General features: G+C 40.5%; 1 protein-coding gene across 5 annotated transcripts in view; it reads left to right on the top strand.

The window, feature by feature from the left end:
• Nucleotides 1–22,026, top strand: part of luzp1 (leucine zipper protein 1) — a 103,275-nt gene that overhangs the window by 64,897 nt on the left and 16,352 nt on the right. For all 5 annotated transcript variants that reach the window (XM_061895985.1, XM_061895983.1, XM_061895986.1 and 2 more), the window contains 4 exons: nucleotides 11,468–11,817; nucleotides 12,064–14,122; nucleotides 14,246–14,763; nucleotides 14,825–14,968. In XM_061895985.1, coding sequence (XP_061751969.1) covers nucleotides 11,695–11,817; nucleotides 12,064–14,122; nucleotides 14,246–14,763; nucleotides 14,825–14,968 — 2,844 coding nt within the window. In that variant the 5' untranslated portion in view covers nucleotides 11,468–11,694. The remainder of the gene's footprint in view (nucleotides 1–11,467; nucleotides 11,818–12,063; nucleotides 14,123–14,245; nucleotides 14,764–14,824; nucleotides 14,969–22,026) is intronic.

The raw sequence follows: 22,026 nt of genomic DNA, 5'->3' as shown, positions 1-22,026 counted from the left end.
TGACAGTTTACAGTAGGTCATAAATCATGTCTCACGGTCTCAACTTGGTAGTAGAAGGATGAGGACATAATCCAATGAATTGGTAAACTTTTCCATCCGATTTGAACCCTGAAATGGTGAGAAAGACACGAAAAGACGCTTAGTTCAATTCCCCTTTTTTCCTTGCGAGGATTATGAGTCATTCTTCATCTAAACAGTAACATATCCACACCCCATCTCCTGGCATCCCTGTGACAGTAGACAGTTCACTGTACGTGATGTTTAATTATGTTTGTTGGATCTCCTGAAATCTGCAGTGAGTGAAGTGAAGTGAATTATATTTATATAGCGCTTTTTCTCTAGCGAGTCAAACTTTTTTTCCATAGTGAAACCCAATATCTACGTTAGATTTAAACCAGTGTGGGTGGCACTGAGAGCAGGTGGGTAAAGTGTCTTGTCGAAGGGCACAACGGCAGTGACTAGGATGGCGGAAGCGGGGATCGAACCTGCAAACCTCAAGTTGCTGGCACGGCCGCTTTACCAACCTAGCTATACCGCCCCACACGCCAGTGAGAAGTATTCAGAGATGTTGTTGAAGGAAAAAGCCAACGTTGTGATGTCTTAGTGAAATCATTGCGCCGCCGTATGCTTAAAATGATCATAATCCGTAAATGTTATATATTATTATGAATGTACCTGTTGATACATTACATATTTGCATACAGCATGTATTTAAAACTTTAATGGCGGTGTTTAGATGTTTTTAAAGCACTTTATAGTCAGAATAGAACTACTCCCAAAGGCTCCATTGTAAGCGGACTTTTGATTGCATTTATTTACTGGTTAGAATACAGAAAAAAACAGAAAAACATGTGTGCTTGTCTTGCATAAGGAATATGAATGATCGTCAAAATTCCCCAAAAATTGCAGTGCCATTTAAATCAGGAAGCACTATACTCACCCCGATATAAGACGACTGCCCTTTTTTTTTTTTCGAGATTGAAGATCATGTTTTAGCCACCGATCAGTATCGAACAATTTTCGTGAATATGTGATCGCTGTTACCCATTGATGCCTTTAACTGCTGATCACAAATACTGATTCTCTCTCGCTGACGCCGTTTATTCTTGGTCCCCCAGCTGACAACCGGCTTGCAGCTGATAATTTGTCTCCATACATTGAGTGATAGATTGAAACTTTTATTAGTAGATTGCACAGTACAGTACATACTCAGTACAATCGACCACTAAATGGTAACACCCAAATACGTTTTTCAACTTATTTTCAACGGTCCACGTAAATCAATTCATGGTACACACAGTCACGAATACAGTCTGAATCTGTTTGGAATCGGATATTCTCAAATGTTACTGCAGTCTAAACAGCAATGCGACCTGTTCAGCGACTTTATGTCGTCTGTGGGCAAGTTACGGAGTTACTTCGCCACATGTTTCAACGAGTAGTAGCGACTTCGTAGTTCATTTATAAAATAAATTAAACTTCCTTTGTTTTCACTTTATAGAACTGTGCATGTAAGTGACGTCAATGCTACGTTGGGACTATATCGGGGCCTCTGCACATTTATACTGGGGTCTGATAAAGTTTAAATGATATTATACTAAATAGTCATCTGAAGAAAAAACATTTGAAAAATTCTGATTGGTCCACTTTGGTCTGCAGTGTAATCATTGTCTATGTTAAGTATCATTATCAAGTATTGTTGTCACTGGAGGACTTGTCTGATCGTGTTATACACCGAGAGGAAGCTTGCTAATTGCCTAACAAGCTGCTAAATTGGCTTGAAATAAGACCAGAATATGTGTGTGCTTAGTAAAGTTTAGGAAGTGTAGATGGAACCACGTTGCAGGAGAAACTCATTTATTAACAGGAAAGTAACAAGTAGGTTAACAAAAGTCTAGGGAGAGAATAATATAGCAACAACTGTTGGTGTGTCAGCATTGTTGAAGTCAGTACACGACATGTAAGAGGAGGGCAAATTGAACCATAAGTTGGCAATGTCGATACCAAGACTAGTATCAGTGTGTGGTCGATACCTGCGTGATTACAGCGATATTTTGATTTTCTCAAATAAAGATCACGATTAGTGGTCGTGATTTTCTCAAAATATTTTTTGGGTTAAAGTTTTTGAACTCGGGGAATAATTCCCTGGACACTGTGTGCCAGTGACTTTGTTATGATTAAACACTTGTATGTAATAAAATAGAATAAGGAATTAGTTTAAATAGTAGAGGTGGGGAAAATATTGATTTCTAGATGCATCCTAATTCGGACATGAACGATTATAAAGTGGATTAGTAAACGTCAATCGATAATCGATTTATTTATTGCAAATGAAGTAATGCAGACTGTTCTATATTTTGGTTGACTGCAGCGAGCCACCTCACCGAGATATCTTGCACACATTTCCCTCAATTTAATAAATGTCAATTTAATTATTTGTTTCTTATTAAAATGGCACTGTTTTTAAAAGTTGCATGTGATAAATGCTTATTTAGTGAAAAGAAAAGTAAAACCACATTAATATACATAAATTAAAGATGCATCAGTAATTGATATTTAATTGAATTGTAGCTCCTGAATCGTAATCGAATCGTGAGGTGCCCAAGGATTCCCATATCTATAAATTGTGTGTTTATATTGCCAAACTGTCAATAGCACTCACCATAAGTAAATAAAAAAAATGTACAGTTGATACTCGTGATCGGTATTAATATCGACGGATCTCACTCATGAATGATCGGAATGGGCAGAATAAATCCCTGATGGGAACTTTTTTTGTTACAAGATACAAATTCAATACAAATTTATGAAAATGCTTTTCTTTTGACCACAAACTAGTTTACACTGTACCAACAGCGTCCTGCTTTTACCTCATCGGCACCAAAACCGGATGAGTCTACCAATGGGAACATTCAATAAGTCGACCTCAGCCAAATCAATTTTCCGCGTACATCCTTGGAACGATACTTTTGAAACGCAGATGTACTCGACACTTGATTTACCGGCTGTTCCTTCACACTTTGTCTTCCAACACATGTGGGATGGGTATCTTTAACAAAAGGGGGAGGGGGGGAGACAACGGATGTGTGGTAGTGATTTTACCCTAAATCTCTTTGAGCACTTTGATAATCCTACAAATGTATTTGTACGCTCGGTGGCATCTTATTATTTCACATCCTGGCTGACTCTACATAGGTGGCTGACATGATCACAGGCCTGTTATTTTCCTGTAAATAAAAGCGGTGCATTAAGTAAATAGGTATCCTCCATAAGCGTATTTTTCACTGCCCTCTTTGTCAGTCTTACTTAATTCTTACAGGGAAGCGTCGAATGAACAAGTGTCATGTTGTCTGTGTCAACTGTGACGCAAGTGCCTTTTTTCTCCCCTACAAGGAGTTTAGTGCTGCTCACTTGGATCTGTACATCAGTCTAGCTGACGTCTGCTTTTAGCTTTGAGTGTTTCAACAGCTGTGAGTGTACAGTAGCTCTAAAGAGTATAGAAAATGCTGCTGTTAACGGTCCTTAATGGTATGCCTTAATGATTTACATACTCTTTTAGCATACAAACTGTTAGCATGTTAGCGTATTACTTTATCCATTGTCCTTTTTAATACAAGGTTGATCACACGGTAGGGTGTAAAATTCTAATAAGGTTACCTTTACTGATGTTGGTGTCATGTTAGCATACACACTGTTAGCGTTTTTTGACTTAAATGGCGTACTTACCCATAATTAACCGGAAAAAAACTTCCCTGGCCAGCTGGACCAAACACACAACTGTCCATCGAGTGAGAAACTTTAATGTTGATCATGATACACGCAGCACGTCATCCGTGTTATTAAATCCACAGTGCATACGCTGTCTGGCTCGCTGTGTACAAACAAAACATTAAATGTGGGCTAATACTAATACTGTAATACAATTGTTCATGTTTTTAAGCCAGTCAGTACAGATAGTAGGGGTGTAACGGTACGTGTATTTGTTTTGAACCGTTTCGGTACAGGGGTGTACCGAACGAGTTTCTAGGCTAAAGTCTTAACAACCTGCTTTGCTTCTTCTGCCTTTGTCTCAGCACCCAGCATTGTCCCACCCACACAACCATCTGATTGGTTACATATATAGCGGTAACAGCCAATCAGCAGTGCGTATTCAGAGCGCATGTAGTAAATGCTGCAGCGTCGAGCATAAAGGTGTTTAGCAGCTGAGCATAAGGCACCGTACTCTCCCCAAATGATAATAAACATCTCCCAGTCAACTACTACTAACATCACTATGAGCCCGTTGACCTTCTAGAAACTTAAACTGTAGCTCAGCTCGCTCGCAGTTCTGGCTTGAGGTGAAGGCTAATTAGCTTTTAGCGTAACGTTAGCTCATTTTGCGGTGTGTGTGTGTGTGTGTGTGTGTGTGTGTGTGTGTGTGTGTGTGTGTGTGTGTGTGTGTGTGTGTGTGTGTGTGTGTGTGTGTGTGTGTGTGTGTGTGTGTGTGTTTACGGACAGAAAACTTTGAATGGCAGGGTCCCTGCTATCCCATGTTGATAAAAATATAACATTTATATAATAAAAATCCACTACAGGCTTCCCAAATGCTGTGATAAATTAAGCATGATGAGTTGACTTGAAATTGTTTAATGTTGCACTTTGTATATGTAGAAGAAAAGTTGTGTCATTTTATTTAATCTGAACAACAATTTGAGGCACTTTAATGTTGATTAACGTGGGCAGAATTATTATAATGTTCCTAATGTTAAAATGATAAAGCCATTGTTTACAAATTTGGTAAATAAATAACCCAAAAATTTATATTTTGTTGTTTTCTCACTGTACCGAAAATGAACCGAACCGTGACCTCTAAACCAAAGTTTTTGTGTACCGTTTCACCCCTGACAGATAGGTGTCTTATTGCATAGTGTTGCGCAGTACAAATTCAAACATGTTTCGTGTCGCCGTCAAAATTAGCTTATCTCTTGCCGTAGTTAGCTTCTAGGGCTAATACCGTAGCACGCCAATGTGTTGGTATGCTAGAAAAAGAATTCCTCAGTGCTCGCGCTTACAATAACAAAATAACAATTTACAACACAGTTTGGTTATTATACAGGTTACGGAATGGAAATGAAGTATCGTTGACGGTTTTTGAATGAAGTTTAAAGTGATTTAGTGGTAGAATTGATTGCTCCCATTCGCTGTATTGGTAGCCACCAAGAACGAACCAATTTTTATGTTAGAAAGCGGAAGAAGAAAAAACTTTAGTCTTTTTGTCTCTAATAATAATTGTGAACATTAGGCAAAAAATAATAAACGTGCAGTTCCCCTTTTAGCGCCTGTTTGATAAAGCATTAGATATTCTTATGTAGACAACATGGATCCATGTAAGGTAAATTCCAAACATTATAGTGCAGTTATTAGTGTGCATATCCTTGGGCTACTCCCAAAGTGAAAAGGGTTTTCAAGGCCAAACCCAAGAAAACAATCTCAAATGCTGAGCAAGAGTTTAGCAACAAGTGGCATGCAAATGTCCAAGCCCCTGAACCAGTCCAAGCCTCACACACATTTAGTAGGATTTTGTATTAGAAGTAACGTTTGAAAAGCCAGAAGGTCAGTTATTAGCAAACATTCTGTATCTTTGACTTATAATCCCTGTTCTCCAATGTTATGGTTCTTCCAAACGTGTGTTCAGGGTTGGTTTAAAGCCCGTCAAGAAGACACAGGAAGGAGGGAAGGGTCGTAGGAAGGCTGGGGGGGCCTATGAAGGAAAAAATGTAAGTTTACTGGGCCAAGACTATAGCGAGCCTGCCAATATTTGGCATTCTCATAAAAGTTTATAGTGCGGACAAGTCAAACAAAGTAAAACTGTTAGCACTTGTAAAAATGATTACATGTGCTCAGTTGTCCATGAATATGCTTTTATTATTCAGACATGTTTTGTAGTCGTACAAAGTGGAAGTGGATTGTGCTTTACGAATGCCAAATATGGCTCCCTACACGAAATAGATGTTTCAATTTAGACACTACTAAGCACACTTTATTCAAAATAGACTGGAAAAAATCCACTACAAGGTCAAGCTAGATAGATAGATAGATAGATAGATAGATAGATAGTACTTTATTGATTCCTTCAGGAGAGTTCCTTCAGGAAAATTAAAAAAGCTGTTATCATCCGAAAATATTTTAACTATTGCTTAAATGCTTAGGGATTAATATTTTATTTAGATTTATCACACTTTTGAATTTTTATTAATCATAATTAGTCACAGTTAATTACTTGCTTGTATAAGTACCAATTTTGAAATAACATTACATTTTGACACAATTGTATTTACTTGAATGCCCATTATTTGTTATTGGTATAACAATATAAAAAATTCATCTAGCGGTTTTTCCATCCATCCATTTTTTACCGCTTGTCCCTTTCGGGGTGGCGGGGGTGTTACGATATGTTCTTAATTCATATCTTGTTCAAAAATATATCAATATGTTTTTAGGGGTTAGTGCGTTTGCCTCACAATACAAAGGTCCTGAGTAGTCCTGGTTTCAATCCCCGGCTCCGGATCTTTCTGTGTGGAGTTTGCATGTCCTCCCCATGACTGCGTGGGTTCCCTCCGGGGACTCCGGCTTCCTCCCACTTCCAAAGACATGCACCTGGAGATAGGTTGATTGGCAACACGAAATTGTCCCTAGTGTGTGAATGTTGTCTGTCTATCTGTGTTGGCGCCGCGATGAGGTGGCGACTTGTCCGGGATGTACCCCGCCTTCCGCCCAATTGTAGCTGAGATAGGCGCCAAAGCCCTCCGCGACCCCAAAGGGAATAAGTGGTAGAAAATGGATGGATCGATGGATATCTTACAAACTCAATATATCGCCCAGCCCACTGTCGGCCTTTGTATACAGAAAGATGACATTCTTAAAAAGGAGTTGAACAACAAAACCCAGTCTATGTCATGCATGACCGCAGTATTGTGTTCTTAAAGTATGTTCAAGATAGCGGCGCCCGGACGGGCTGCGACATCGAGGAGCTCTTGCTAAATATGGAACATTTGGCAGAAATACCGGACAATTCCAATGGATGTCGAGCGGGTCTAACATGATACTGTGAAAGTTCAATCCATAATGGATCCAACACAGTCGCAAGAGTCCAGTCTAAAGCGGATCCAACACAGCAGCGAGAGTCCTGTTCACAGCGGAGCCAGCAGGAAAACATCCCAAGCGGAGGCGGATCAGCAGCGCAGAGATGTCCCCAGCCGATACACAGGCAAGCAGTACATGGCCATCGGATCGGACCGGACCCCCTCCACAAGGGATAGTGGGACATAGGAGAAAAAGAAAAGAAACTGCAGATCAACTGGTCTAAAAAGGGAGTCCATTTAAAAGCTAGAGTATATTCCTTACCCAGACCAGTAGTCTCGCATCTTCCATTTTAATCCGGCTTCAGGATGGAGGGAAGTGGTGTTCTGTGGGGATTAGCCTTCTGCTTTGTGTTTAGCCCCGCTCGGCATCCGCGTTTCCGATCCCACCGCTGGCGTTTGCTCCGTAGACGGCCCCCGCTGCTACTATACTCCCCTGCTTCACAGGCCGCTGGATGTAGCCGCCGAAGTATTCCCGTGCTAGTTAGCAGGTCTAGCAGGCACGCGTCTATCAGTCCAAAACGGCCCGATATGTCCACATCCAGAAGTGTCTGGCGGTCGTACGTGATCACGGACTGACCACGATGTGAGCCAGCCATAAAGTTTCTCATAATCATCATTGTCACCGACGTCCCACTGGGTCATCATTGTCACCGACGTCCCACTGGGTGTGTGTTTTCCCTGCCCTTATGTGGGCCTACCGAGGATGTCGTAGTGGTTTGTGTTGTGGTTTGTGCAGCCCTTTGAGACACTAGTGATTTAGGGCTATATAAGTAAACATTGATTGATTGATTAAAGGGAATAATATTCCTGTATATTTTTAGACCATAAGCTATAATTCACAAGTGCAGAGGCGCTTTTTTCCATTTCCAATAAAAGTAGGCATTTTGAAAGTATTTTTATCTGGTAGTACCATTGGGGGAAAAAAAACCCACATGGGACTTGTGTCTTTTACTATCCTGTTTTACTTGAATGCGAGGTGGCTTTCTCCCCCCCATGTATTTCTTTACCAATTTTTCAAGCCGAGGTTCGCAAGAACTTTCACATGACAGTACAGGAAAGGACAAGCTGAAACATTATTGGATGCCGGTTTTCTCTTTCTTGGGGAAAAAGGGAAAAGCGCAAGCCAAGCACCAGCTCTCCACCATCTTGTGGCTTCCACTGCTGCGCCAGCATCCCTCCTTCGCACTGGCCGTCATCCCATACATGAAGATGTGGTCACTGTTATTTTGATTGGACTCTTCATTAACCGCCATTTTTGAGGCGAAGGAGCCATAAGATCTTAATGTCAAGTGGAAGAGAGGCGGCATTTTTTTTTTCTTTCTTCACTTTTCGTGGGGAGAACAGAATGTACCAAAGTCACTAAGGAAGAGAGCAGCTAAGGCCTTAATGACATGTTGTGTGTGATTGTACCCTACGTGTGTTTTGGAGAGAAAGTGGAGCAGATGCACCTCTCTAAAAAATATCCTCTTTTCAATAGGTCCTCATGTACTGATATTGCCATTTGACTTGGGTGCAAAACACCAGGCAGGCAAACTCATATGAACAAACATACTAAAATCGGAATCAGTGTCCTCAGTTCTCTGGCGGTTCAACATTCCGCTTAACTTCTGGGGAGCACAACGACAAATTTATAAGCCCGCAAACTTTTCAGTGTAAATAATTTTTTTTGCTGCTGTCGATTATTTTCCCCGCATGCTTGTTTTAACATCTCAAGGAGCTGAGACAGGTTTTCTTTTTCATTGTCGCTGTAAGCGTTTTCACATCGAAGTCACGTATGCTTTAATAAGCTGCAATTGAAGATAATGGGCTGCAGGTGGTGCAAATGTCAGGATAATAGAAAAACAATACCAGTAACATTTATGTGGTTGTGTGGTTCTTCACCTAGACAACAGTGTAAAAGCTGGCAGGCAACTCAGTCACAGCTGGACTAACCGACGCAGGACACCATAATGACTTTATTGACTGGGTTAGGTTTTAACGTCAGACGTCTGTTTTTTCCCCCTCGTTTTTTTTTTTTTACCCTACTCCTTCCTTTAAAGACTGTGTTCTGCTGTTATTTCCTTCTTGTGTGCTACCAGAGGTCATGAAAGTGTGGAATAATTAGAATAAAAGACAAGCATTGCGCTTCTTTTAGGAGTGTTATCACTGCCAGATTTGACTTTCAAAAGGCTCGGTTTGTGTTCAACAAGGAGTCTTTATAACCCTCCCAAACACAGTAAATAAAACAATAGAAAGTGTATAAAGTTGTTCAGAAGTAAACTCAAATGGCAACTTTTGATGTTCTGCACTAAAACATCAAACTAACCGTCTTAACTTGTCATGTTTTGACCATAGGTGAGGGCAAATTGGATGCATTAGAGGGGGTCAATAAGTGATGATTTGTGCAAATGTTATTCCCCACCCTCAGGCAGATTCTCCTAGCTGTCATTGGGGGCGTGGTGGTTTAGTTAAAAGAAAGGGTGAAAGGAAGTGTAATAGAAGCAGGGAAACCCACTACATGAATCATGTATGAGACAGAAGATCAGATCAATTCGTGAAGGGTTTTTGCTGACATGCCTTTTTGTGCTATTAATCAATGTATCTGCCTTGTGGAGGTCATAGAAAAATCAACTAATTATAAGCATTTTTTTAGGCAGCTTTCACTTTACAAACATAACTTAAAATGACAGAAATAAACACGCACTCTGTTAGTTTACTCCAACGCTTTTAAATTATTTTCAGTTACGCCCCCCTGAGGAAGATGAAAATATTTTGCACCACCACATTCTCCACTGCAATTATAAATAGTACAATTCTTATAAGTACAACTCTGCACAACCTTGTATACTTATTAACGTTAAAGAAAACAACACACCGGTCTTTCCTTGCCCACCGGAGTCACAGTGAAGCCAGGCACTACATACGCCTACAAAAAAGCATGTTCCTTGAGATCACATGCTCCTCCCATTGCACCGGGCCCTCCCAGAGGGGCCCACCGGACTATTTGAAAATTGTTGGTTTACCCTGTTGCAGTGTCCTAGCGCTGCCCACCTTAATATGACAGTCCACAATCTCCACTTTGCTGCACTTTGCCCTCAGTATCCTCTTCATTAACAGACTTATTAAACAGGAGGCTCTCGTTAGCTTCTATTGTTGTTGTCTGTTAGCATTTCTTGCTCTCTCTCTCTCTCTCTCTCTGTCTGTACACCAGTGGTTCTTAACCTTTTTTCAGTGATGTACCTACCCCCTTCGAACATTTTTTTAATTCAAGTACCCCCTAATCAGAGCAAAGCATTTTTGGTTGGAAAAAAAGAGATAAAGAAGTAAAATACAGCACTATGTGATCAGTTTCTGATTTATTAAATTGTATAACAGTGCAAAATATCTCTCATTTGTAATGGTCTTTATTGAACTATTTGGAAAAAAAGATACAAACAGAACTAAAAACTTGTTAAAAAAATAAAAAAGTGATTTAATTATAAAGAAAGATTTGTACACATTGAAGTAATCATCAACTTAAAGTGCCCTCTTTTGGGATTGTAATAGAGATCCATCTGGATTCATGAACTTAATTCCAAACATTTATTCACAAAAAAAGAAGTCTTTAACATCAATATTTATGGAACATGTCCACAAAAAATCCAGCTGTCAACACTGAATATTGCTTTGTTGCCTTTCTTTTCACAGTTTATGAACTAACATTCATATTTTGTTGAAGTATTATTCAATTAATATATTTATAAAGGATTTTTGAATTGTTGATATTTTCTGAATTTTTAAAAAAAATGTCACCGACCCCTTGGCATACCTTCAAGTACCCCCTGGGGTACGCGTACCCCCATTTGAGAACCACTGCTCTACACTATGCCCGCTTGTGCTGTAATGCGGTAATCAATGGGTATTGAGGTTGCCATGGCGATGGGTGTGCAAATGATGTAATAAACGTCAGCGTTATTGAGATATGCTGTGGTCAGCAGGAAACCAGCAGAAATCAATGTTGAGCTAAAGTGTGTGTGTGGGGGGGGGGGGGGGGCTGTGCGTGTGTCCGTGCGTGTGTGAAGGCATGTCTAAACCTACATTCACATCCCCGCATGTAAACAGCCCCCACCTGCGCCACACTTCCTTGAAAGGACAGGCAAGGTGAATTGTGGACATAGTGATTCAATGGAAGTCATTGCAGCAGAATAACACAGCTCATCCACTTACTGCAGTTTTTACTTGATAATAAGGGTAGATATTAAGTTAGTGCCTGGTGTGTAATATTAGGTCTATTGTGTTTTACTAGAATGTCTACTATACTAGAGTAAAAATGACTGTCATATACAAGTAAGAGATGACTCGTGTTGTTTCCTCTCTCCCTCCCACAGATGACAGATTGGTCCACGAAATGCCAAGCTGACAAAACTTGAAAGCACCTCTTGTAAAAAGCAGACAGATAAGAGCCGCTCCTATTACCTTTACCTTTCACTTCGGCCATCACATTGCATTCAGCTTGACTTCTACACCACGACACAAATGTGGACCTCTCCAAAAAGCCAAATAGCCTGAAGAAAAGAACTTTAGTTATAAATATTGCACACAAGACTTGGTAGCCATGTCTGACATGACACACCGCCACCTGCGCCACAAGCTACAAAGTGTCGTCAGACGGCTGGACGAACTGGAAGAAGCTACCAACAAGCTGCAGAAGTCTGAAGATGAGTTACTTGACATACAGGTTGGTACCAAGTGGTGTTTAACTGTGGGTCTACAGAACAGAAGTATTCTACTCCTGCAGTTTTTAAATATTATTATTTTCAAACCGGCTAAATTAACTTCAGTTATTTCCCATGGTGTGTGATTAAAACGACACAAAATTGAAATGTTTTTTTAGGCACCAGAGTAGGCCGCCGCCATTTTGTGTATCGGTAACAGATTTTGAAAGTCCTTGGTCTAATCAATTCGTGAACTCTCTTCCCAACAGGATAAGATCATCCAGGCAGAAGGCAGCAACTCATCCTTACTTGGTGACGTGGAGGCATTAAGGAAACGCCTTCTGAAAATCCAAGGCAAAGATGAGGAGGTACGCAAAGCGGAGGATCTCTGCCGTACAGTGAGAGAGAAACTGGAAGAGGAAGAAAATTTAACGAAAGAGCTCAAAGCGGAGCTTGAACACCTACAGGGGAGGATGGCAGAACTGGAGATACTGGAAGAAGCATTTGGGAAAAGCAAATCGGACTGTACCCAGCTCTGTCTCAGCCTCAATGAAGAGAAGAACTTGACCAAAAAGCTCTCAACTGAGCTGGAAGCCCTAAAAGCTCGTTTGAAGGAAATGGAGGCGTCTGAGATAAAGCTGGACAAAGCAGAGCAGGCTTTGACTGCGGAACTTGACAAACTTAAGGGATTCTATCAGACCATCGAGAACGAGCATGAGAGGATACTAGAGAAGCAAAAACAAGATGAGAAAGTCCCTCTTAAGCTCATGGAAAAACTAGAGCAGCAAAATAATTGCTTTGGAATGGCTGTAGATCCTGGTTGTGCAGATTTAATGAGGTCTAGGATTGAAGATGGACTGTCCTCCACAAGTATCTTCTCTGGACACAAGAAAAGTCTTGACTACAACATGGGCCTGCTGAATAAGTCTGAGAATCAGAAGAACAGTGGCCTCGCGGGGTCACAAGAGGAAGACAACAAAGTAAAGGAGCTTACGCAGGAAGTAGAAAGGCTCAAGAATCGCCTTAAGCAGCTAGAGATTGTGGAGGAAGACCTGAAAAACTCAGAGTCTAAAAATGGTGAGCTTCAGGAAAAGTTCCAAATGGAACGCAAGCGGGCTCTTCAATTGAGCAAGCAGGTTGAACAGCTCAGCACACGCCTGTGCAGTAAAGGTGGAATCGGAGGCAATGAGACTAGTAATGTGGATAAACAAGGCAACGGAAGTGCAAACATCAGTCCTGGTAACCATGCCAAGTACCTGGAGAATGGCAAAGCTGGGATTGAAGAGATTGCGATGGGTGGTTTCAAGCAAGAGATACAAAAATATCACAGCGCCTCAACCGTCCCAGAACCCAGCTCGACTCCTGTCCAGGAAAGTACAAAAGCACCCAAAATTCCAAATACTCGGTTTTCATCTGATAATGGAATTAAAGAGTCAACCCGGGGAAATGAGGAAAAAGTATACAGAAGAAATACACCTTGTAGTGATATTAAAAAAATGTCTGTCCTTGATCGATACCCCCCAGCAGCTAATGACAAGAAGCTCCTAAAGACAGCTCACAGGCAGAGTGAAGAGGAGAGCAATACATTTTCAAAACTGTATGTATGTAGTGAAAGTGAATCAAATAATTCTGATGTAGTATCCGAGAGTTGTGCGTTAGAGAAGGACACCGAGCCTATCCTAGACCAGGAATTAACAGAAAAAGTTCAAGATCCTGTGCCCGTCACCTCCAAGCTGTCCAAGGCCAACGAAACCTACAGAACTCACAGGTCCAACGTCCATCAACTATTTCCAAATGACCAAGGCTCGGAAAGTCATTCCTCTGCTTCAGAAACAGAATCCACTGGATCAAGACCCTCAGAACCAGAGACTGTAAATGAAACGACTACTACAACCTCTAGCAGTAGGACTGCAACCTCACAATACTCTAAATATCCACATATCAAGCACTCTCATTCAGAGGGTTCCTCTTCACGGAGCTCATTTGATGAAGAGTTACACATTAAAACAAATGTAGCTGAGGGAGGCATCAGCACTTCGCGCGGGATCGAGATCCAGCGAGTTTGCAGTCCACGTGAGGCGCTGATATCCAAAGGGGTTATTAAATCTGCCATCGTTGAGAGTGACCGAAAAGAAGTGATGACATCGGAGCCTTTGGCGGCCAACGGGAAGCCCAAAATATCCACCAAACCCATACTGACTACTAGTATTAAAACGATCTATCCCAACGACCCTAACTGCTCTAGAACCAGCAGTCGCAGCAGTAGTGTATGCAGTGAGCCAGTGTCTGCCAAGGAACGCCACACGTCCACAACTAACATTGTCATAGGTGGGTTTTACCTTCATTTTAGGCATGGCTGGCAGTTTAAATCAAATAACTTTCTATTATCAGCTATTTTAATAATTACATTTATTCTGTTTGTATTTCCTTTTCTTTTCTTTCAATGACCAGGCAGACCCAGCAGCATTTCGATCCCTTATGAATTCTCCATCCCCAAGAGCGAGATCACAATGCAGCCAAACCAGGACCAGGTATTTGGTGCAGATAACCTCAATGATGCCTCCAAGTCCAAGTACCACAACACCTCTACGGTGGAGATGACCACAAGCCAATTATACTGCAGCAACTCTCTCGTCAACGACACCAAATCCAGCAACGATACATTTACCAGCTCGAAAAACCAAAGACAAAGAAAAAGGCAGCCCCAAGAAGAGTGTTCACATGAAGATATGAAGAATGTAACCGTGAGAAAGACCTGGAATAACCAAGTCAATCCATATGTGGATGAGAAGGGTAGAGGAGGTCGACGGGTAACCATGGAAGGAGGAGGTTCAGAGGATGAGACAGAAACCACAACATGGAAGGCTTATCTGGCAACGACGGTCGATTCTGAAGACACAGTGAGCCTTGGACCAAGAACTGGCAGGAATATTTCAGCAACAAAGGGAGTTAAGCAATCACCTGCAGAGGTAAGACCAATCATAAATAATAGCTGAATTTCATCTTGTATAACCTTTTTTGATGGTGCAGATGTATAAGCGCAAAATCGACAAAGACGCAGAAGAACCTGTGCTCCATCGTGGCGAAAGCACTAAGGAACACCTGGGAAGGAAAATACCTCATGCACCTGTCATCTCGCAGTCCTGGAGTCGCTCCGTCTCACAACGATCACCGGTAGGCTGGACAATTCCTGTTACACAGGGTTTTACTAGAGTCAAGCTAATGTCTTAGACATACTGTTGATGTCCTGGTTTCCTCTATTCCTCGAGTATTGTAGCATTGCTTGACAGGTTTGCGGGTCTCTCTGAACACAAACTGAAAATGGTGGACAACACGTCACAAATGTTGTGAATGAACAAGCAATTAACAAGTTTAAAAAAAGCTGCAACAAAAACCTCACAGTGAAGAAAATCGCCGTGGCTCGGTTGGAAGAGTGGCCATGCCAGCATCTTGGTGGTTGCAGGTCTGCATCGCTTATAGTTGTCTAGAGGTGTTTTGAAGAGTATACCCACCCATTGTCATTTGCCAAACCTGTTTAGGAACACAGGAAAGCTAAAGTACCGTATTTCCTTGAATTGCCGCAGGGCATATAGTATGCGCCTGCCTTGAATTACTGCCGCGTGAAACTCTCTTCCCAAAATAATTAGCGCATGCTTAGTATTACCACCTGGTCAAACTCGTGACGTCACGAGTGACACTTTCCCTGTCATCATTTTTAAAATGGAGCAGGCTGATTTCAATAACGGTAATTTGAAATCGCATAAAGGGAAGAAGATTGAGCGCTATTCAGTAGGTTTTAAGGTCCAAGCTTACATCACACTCAAATTTTTACTGCATACCTTTGGTAAGTGCCGGAGTGAGAAGATGTTTTAAAATAATTAGCGCATGCTTACTTTTACTGCAAGCATTTGGTAAGCGCAGGAGTAAGAAGACATTTTAAATTAATTACCGCCCCCCTGCAATTCAAGGAAATACGGTATATCCCCTTTGACTTTGGTTTGTAAGCCCTGGATTGGTTGTCAGTCAATCACTGGTTATATACGGTATAAATGCAGCAATTAATAATTGGTTTATTCATTTTAGTTTTTAGTTTTGTCAGTATTAGTGTTTGAAAGGGAAAGTGTTTTAAAAGTCATAATATTCTAGTAATGGTTGCACAGGGGTTAAAGAAGTCAAATATTTACCCGTTTGTTAGTCTCCACAATCTGTCTAGCTAAGTAGTCAGTTGTTTTAAACCAGGGACTCCCAAACCTAGAGTCAAGATCCCGAATGAGTTACAGGTCAATTCACAGTTCCAAGGTGACAGAGACCTTATAAGGGTTATCATGCAGATGCTCTTTTTGTTAGTCATTTATGTACATTTTATGTCCATGTTATAGCCGGTGTTGGTCATCTCACCTTACAAAAGTAATAATACCAGGTAAAAATTACATCCCCTAAAAAATAATTGAGCTAGTAACTCAGCTACCTCATTGTAAGAGTAACTAGTTTCTCAGCAAAGTAACCGAGACGTTATTTTTAATTTTGTTATTGTATACGGTATTATGTTTGAGTACATCTTTGAGGTCAAATATGTTTATATTAACTGATTGAAGAATAAATACACTGTACACAGTATTTTAGGAACATGTGGCATTTATCTGAACTCAACAGATTGCAGTGTGCCTTATGTTGTCCTTAGCAGTAAAAATGTGTACAAAAAATTAGGTTAAGCAACATTAAATATTGAACTTTTTGGCCTTTAAGTAGTGCAATAAAAACACAAGTAAAATAAAGGGATGTATCGTGATATGTAGTGTAGTGAATTATATTTATATAGCACTTTTCGCTGCGGCAGTGAATAGGATGGTGGAAGCGGGGATCAAACCTGGAACCCTTAAATTGCTGAAACGTCGCTCTACCAACTGAGCCACGCCGCCCCGAAGTATCCTACATCCACATTTTATTCACCATCACAAAATTGTTCTCAACGATATAGCCTAATTCTTAAATTGAATTCCATCTTAAGTAAGACTTCACACACAATAGTCAATATTTACAAAACTGAAAAGTAGTAGTCTTGTAAAAAATACAAAATTATTCTTCTCACACTGGTTTATCATTAGGTCAGCTGGATCATGTCTCAAAGTTTATGTATTGTCCACTTATTTACACAGAGAAGCGTAAAAAGTATGTTATGCTACACCTTGGAGTTACGATGTATGCCTTAATCATAATTTGTTTATGTGTGCACTCGAAGCATCAAAGACACATAGCTCACTTTCAGTCCGTAAATGTCACGAGGACTCGCCGGTTCATGGCGACAAAAATAAAAAGTGCCCTCTTTATTGTTCACATATTACAGCGTAGAACAAATCCACACATTTTTGTTTTGGCGCTGCTGGAGAGAATTTCAACTTCCTAAACAATGAAGGAAACTTATCTGATTGGCTCTACATCGTTGCTAACCCCCAGTCCTCGCCCTCTCTCATATTTGACGCTATTAAAGAACTGTGAGTAGATATATTCCGAATTTGTACCACCCATTGACAACATTAAATTAAATATGATTGGATTTCATGTATGTCGACACGTGTTTATTGAGGGCTGGGAGATTCTCCGCTAATGCCAATAATTTTATCATCTCCACCTTTGTTTTCTGCATGCAGAGAATATGTGCCGAAACCAGATACTTTGCGCTTCATTCAACCAAACTGTAGTAACGCGCCACTTCACATTCTCGGTAACGGCAACAGTGTTGCATCGATGGCAATATTAATTGATTAGTATTTTCAGTAACTCGTTAATGGAAAAAAATAACGCCGTTAGTAACGCTGTTGTATTTTTAACACACTTATTCCCAACACTGGTTATGACAATGCAATATGTGTTTTAGTACATTTACAGACCTTACATTTCATTAATTTTTAGGCTCTGTCAGTGGCGGCTAACGGTTATTACAGAGTGCAGGGACAAGAAATGAACCATGTGGAACTCTGCACGTTACCTTAACATGCTCCAAGGTTACTGCATCCTTTCAGTAAAATAGGAGTAAAACCAAGAAAAGGCTAAGTATGACATAATGATACGTGGTTTGATACGCTCTATTGTAATGTTCTGATCGACGGTATTGAAAGCAGCCCTGAGATCAGGTAGAAGCAACATAAATTACGCATCAGCAAACATATTTAGCAATAGATCATTAGTCACTTTTACGATGGCTGTCTCAGTAAAGTGATTTGCCAAGAAAATGGACTGAAAGGGTTCACAGAGATTGTTAGACTTCAAGTGTTCATTCAGTTATTGTGCAATATTTTTTCTAGGATTTTAGTGAAAAAGGGAAGGTGCAACCCTGGTCAGTCGTTCAGCAGGAGGTCAGAATTGAGGTTAGGTTTTTTGAGCAGAGGACAAATGACCGCTGTTTTGAATGCTAGGGGAACAGTACCAGAGGAAAATTATAAGTTCATCATATTTAGCACTAATGGTGCTAATATTTCAAACAGAAACGTTGCCCAGGAAGTCGGTCAAGTAAGAATAGAAGTTTGTTTTGTCCCATCTGCAAGTTGCAAGAGTTCCTATAATGGTACTTCTTCAAAATGAAAGAGATTATTCTGGAGAGAATTTGCCATAGTACATAACATTTATATCTGCATTTATAGAACCCAGTTGTAGTTAGGAGGTGTTATCTTCAATCTCCTTTCAAATGATCTCAATTTTCTTAGTAAAGAATTGCATAAAGTAATCAGCCCAGTGGGTGAAACTACTGGGACAAGCCCGTTATTGGGTTAGTGATTGTACTGTATTAGACAAATATTTAGGATTGTTTATATTGGGGCGAATGAGATCGGAATAATAATTAGTTTTAGCTAAGGTAAGCATGTTTACAAGTTATTAAACTATCACTCCATGCTTGATGGAAAACCTCAAGTTTAGTTGCACACCATTTAAGTTCCAGCTTTTTACATAATAGTTTAAGAGCTCTGGTTTCTTCCATGAACCACGGGGTATGCCTTTTAGAGGTCTTTTTTAGCTTTAGCCATGCCATACTATCAATGGCATTGCGCAGGGCATCGTTAAAGTTGTTACTGAGGTTATCGATAGAGTCCACATAAATTGGGAATGGTGCCATTACCGAGAGTGGTAGGCCAGCTAGAATCCTAGTTGTGGCAGCATTAATGTTACGACCTTTATAGCAATAGTTATTAGTAGCTTGTTAACAATGGGTTAGAACTTAGAAATGTTATAAGGTAATGATTGCGCATTACCTTAGTGTATGGGCGTACCAAAACTTTAGAGGTGGTGACACCCTGGACAGACAAGGACGACATCTATCGTATTACCGTTGGGATGCATAGCTTTGTGTATTATTTTTGTAAGGCCACAGCTATCAATTATAGTCTAGAGCGCCACGCACGGAGGGTCTGACGGGGTATTCATATGGATACTAAAATCAGATAATATAAATATTATCTGCATGCGCCACTAGCTGAGCAGCAAACTCTGAAAATTGGCAGGTAATAGATAACAGCCAAATGGAGCGGTAGCGATGTAAAAGACCTCTTTGTTAGCACCCCAAATGATTAATATGTATTACTTAGGTTAGGACTAAATTTCAGGTTTTCATTGGAGATTAGTGCGACTCCTCCACTCCTTTTAAGTGAACGAGCAACAGGTGAACTTGTATTGTTAGGAGCAAAAGGCCTTGTTAAGCGGAAAACGATTAACTGGATTTGGCCAAGTCTCCCTAATACCAACGACGTTAAGATTGTTGTTTCTAATGACTTCATTAACTAATAATGCATAGGGAGACAATGATCTAAGATTTACAAAGCCTATACTTTAGATAGTGGGCTGTTTTGCAGCATTTATGTTAAAGGTAGTAGTACTGTTGTTAATATTACATCTATTTTCCAAAGTGCATCTCAAATATTTTCGATTACATCTATAAATTGATATGGTGGGGATCTTGAGATTATATGGCTGGTGCTGTGATAGATTTAACGCTTCGTAATTGGCCATTTCTGTAGAATACATGTCTACCTCTGGCACAGTCACAAGAGAAAAAGCATTATGTGATTTATGCATCATTGTTCAAGAAATACTATGTGTGCAGGAATTTTCCCGCCTGGCGCTGGTTAGTTCTAGCTTAAGTGACTCTTCACCCGGGCTAACAGGCACTGTAATTACCTGTGTCCGAGATTTAGACTATGAACTGGATATTTGCTATCAAAACTTGGAATGAACACAGTGGAAATGGACAAATCCTTTTGTGGAATTCTATTTGTGGGTCCACATCAGCTTCACAAACGCCACCTTGACCGCAAACTCTTTCATTAGTTGTATGCTGACAGACACATTGTTGAAACGGGAGGCCATCCTTTTCTCTTTCAGTTTAACTTTCCTCTCTTTGACCCCGTCTCAACATCAGTCATCCTTGACTGGTCCATAGTTACCTTGGAGCCACCAGATAGGCTTTCAAAAAGACCCCCCGTCGTCCTCCGCCTCCCATCCTGTGGCTTCAGATGTGGTCCTGCAGCAATGACCTGATGTTCTTGCTGGCCTCCCTTCATTCTGTGTTTAGTCAGTTGTGCATTTGGGGAATTTCCTAAATCCATTTACTTGATTCGCAAGCATGATGGGACCTCCTGATTTTTATTTTTCCTGAGTAACAAAGTGGCCACTTCATTTGGATAGTTCCTGACACAAATTGCCAGACTTGCAAGAAAAACAAGGTTCAAATGGTGGTCATCATCGTTGGTCTTCTCTGCACAGCCAACAATGTTTGGCTTGGATTCCCGACCACATTTCAGTGGTCTGTACCGTGTCCATTCCCAAGAGGTTTGGATAAATACAGCTGCAGTCAGGACAGTGGGGGATGGCGGGGAATTAACGTGTGATTGCAGTGTCAAAGGGTGACAGAAGAGGGTTGCCTTCTTACCGTCTTGCATGAATGTAAGCGTGTGTCCTAAACTTGATTGCTTGCTCTGAATCAGCGCAATCCTCTTGCTTGCTCTGAATCAGCGCAATCCTCTTGTTCTAGACTTAAAGGAAAAGTATTGGTGCTTTCATTCTTTAAGTGACGTGAGTATTGCAGAACTCAGCATGTTGTAGACCAGTGTAAGCCCAAAAAAATCAATAAGCATTAGGCAGAAGAATTTCCCTAAAGTGGAATGCCGCCAGCCTAACTACAACAGTCCATTTATTGATCAGACTTTCTACTTTAAACCTTTCTTTTGATGATTTGTTTAGGTGTCATTTATTCAACATGGTAACGTTTATTCCACATGGTCAACACAGTTAAGATGGATTAATTTGGAATGGTTGTGATGACATCTATGGACACCGAAAGGATGAATGCTTATGACACATAGCTTGCTCATCAACACATGCTAAAGGTACTGCTTATGAATGTACTATATTAGATATTGCTGGAGAGATGATTGTTGCTAATTTAGCGACTTTGTTTCTATGTTCAGCAAGTATTCATTGCACTAAATATAGCAGCTTTTTTTTGTGTTACTTGAAACGTATGGAGAGTTTGACATGAAAGCACGTACACTCAAAGTTTGATATTACGCGGTCCGATATAATGCAATGTTCTATACAACGCGAACGTGACATGGACCCTGAATCTTTGCATGTTTTTTTCCACCAGATTCAATCGCGTTGTTTTTCACCAAATGATTTCATATTTAAAAACTTACACAGTAAATCTTTATGAAAGTAGGGAATTAAAAATCCAGCATTCATTTTTATAGGCCCCAACGACCGCGTTGTATCGAACTTTGAATGTATCGCTCATGCTCTTCCCTCATTTCAGAGGACTGGCATATAAAGACAAAATTAACAAAAATATGAGACAGGAAAAAAGTTTATTTTATTCCTCAACATAACATATTTGTTTTGCTTTTTGTGTTTTTTCACTTTTTGTATCTCCCACAACACTTTTATACCCTTATCAGAATTACATGGCCATTTGTGCAAATTAGACAATGACGTCAATTAGTGACTCTGAACTTTTCGGACCAAAAGGCCCCCAACCCCCACTATCCCACACTGAATTTATTTTATTTCAAATGTGAAACCATGAGGTTAAAGAGTTTTGGGTTAAAAAAACAAGTGAGCTTTCAGTCTGAAGTACTGCTCACTGCTCCCCTCACCTCCCAAGGGGTGATCAAGGGTGATGGGTCAAATGCAAAGGGTAATTTCGCCACACCTAGTGTGTGTGTGTCAATCATTGATACTTTAACTTT

This window comes from Nerophis ophidion, linkage group LG03 (assembly GCF_033978795.1).
Source record: "Nerophis ophidion isolate RoL-2023_Sa linkage group LG03, RoL_Noph_v1.0, whole genome shotgun sequence".
Taxonomy (NCBI): domain Eukaryota; kingdom Metazoa; phylum Chordata; class Actinopteri; order Syngnathiformes; family Syngnathidae; genus Nerophis; species Nerophis ophidion.
The sequence above is the reverse complement of the archived record's forward strand: the minus strand, read 5'-3'. Positions and strand labels throughout refer to the sequence as shown.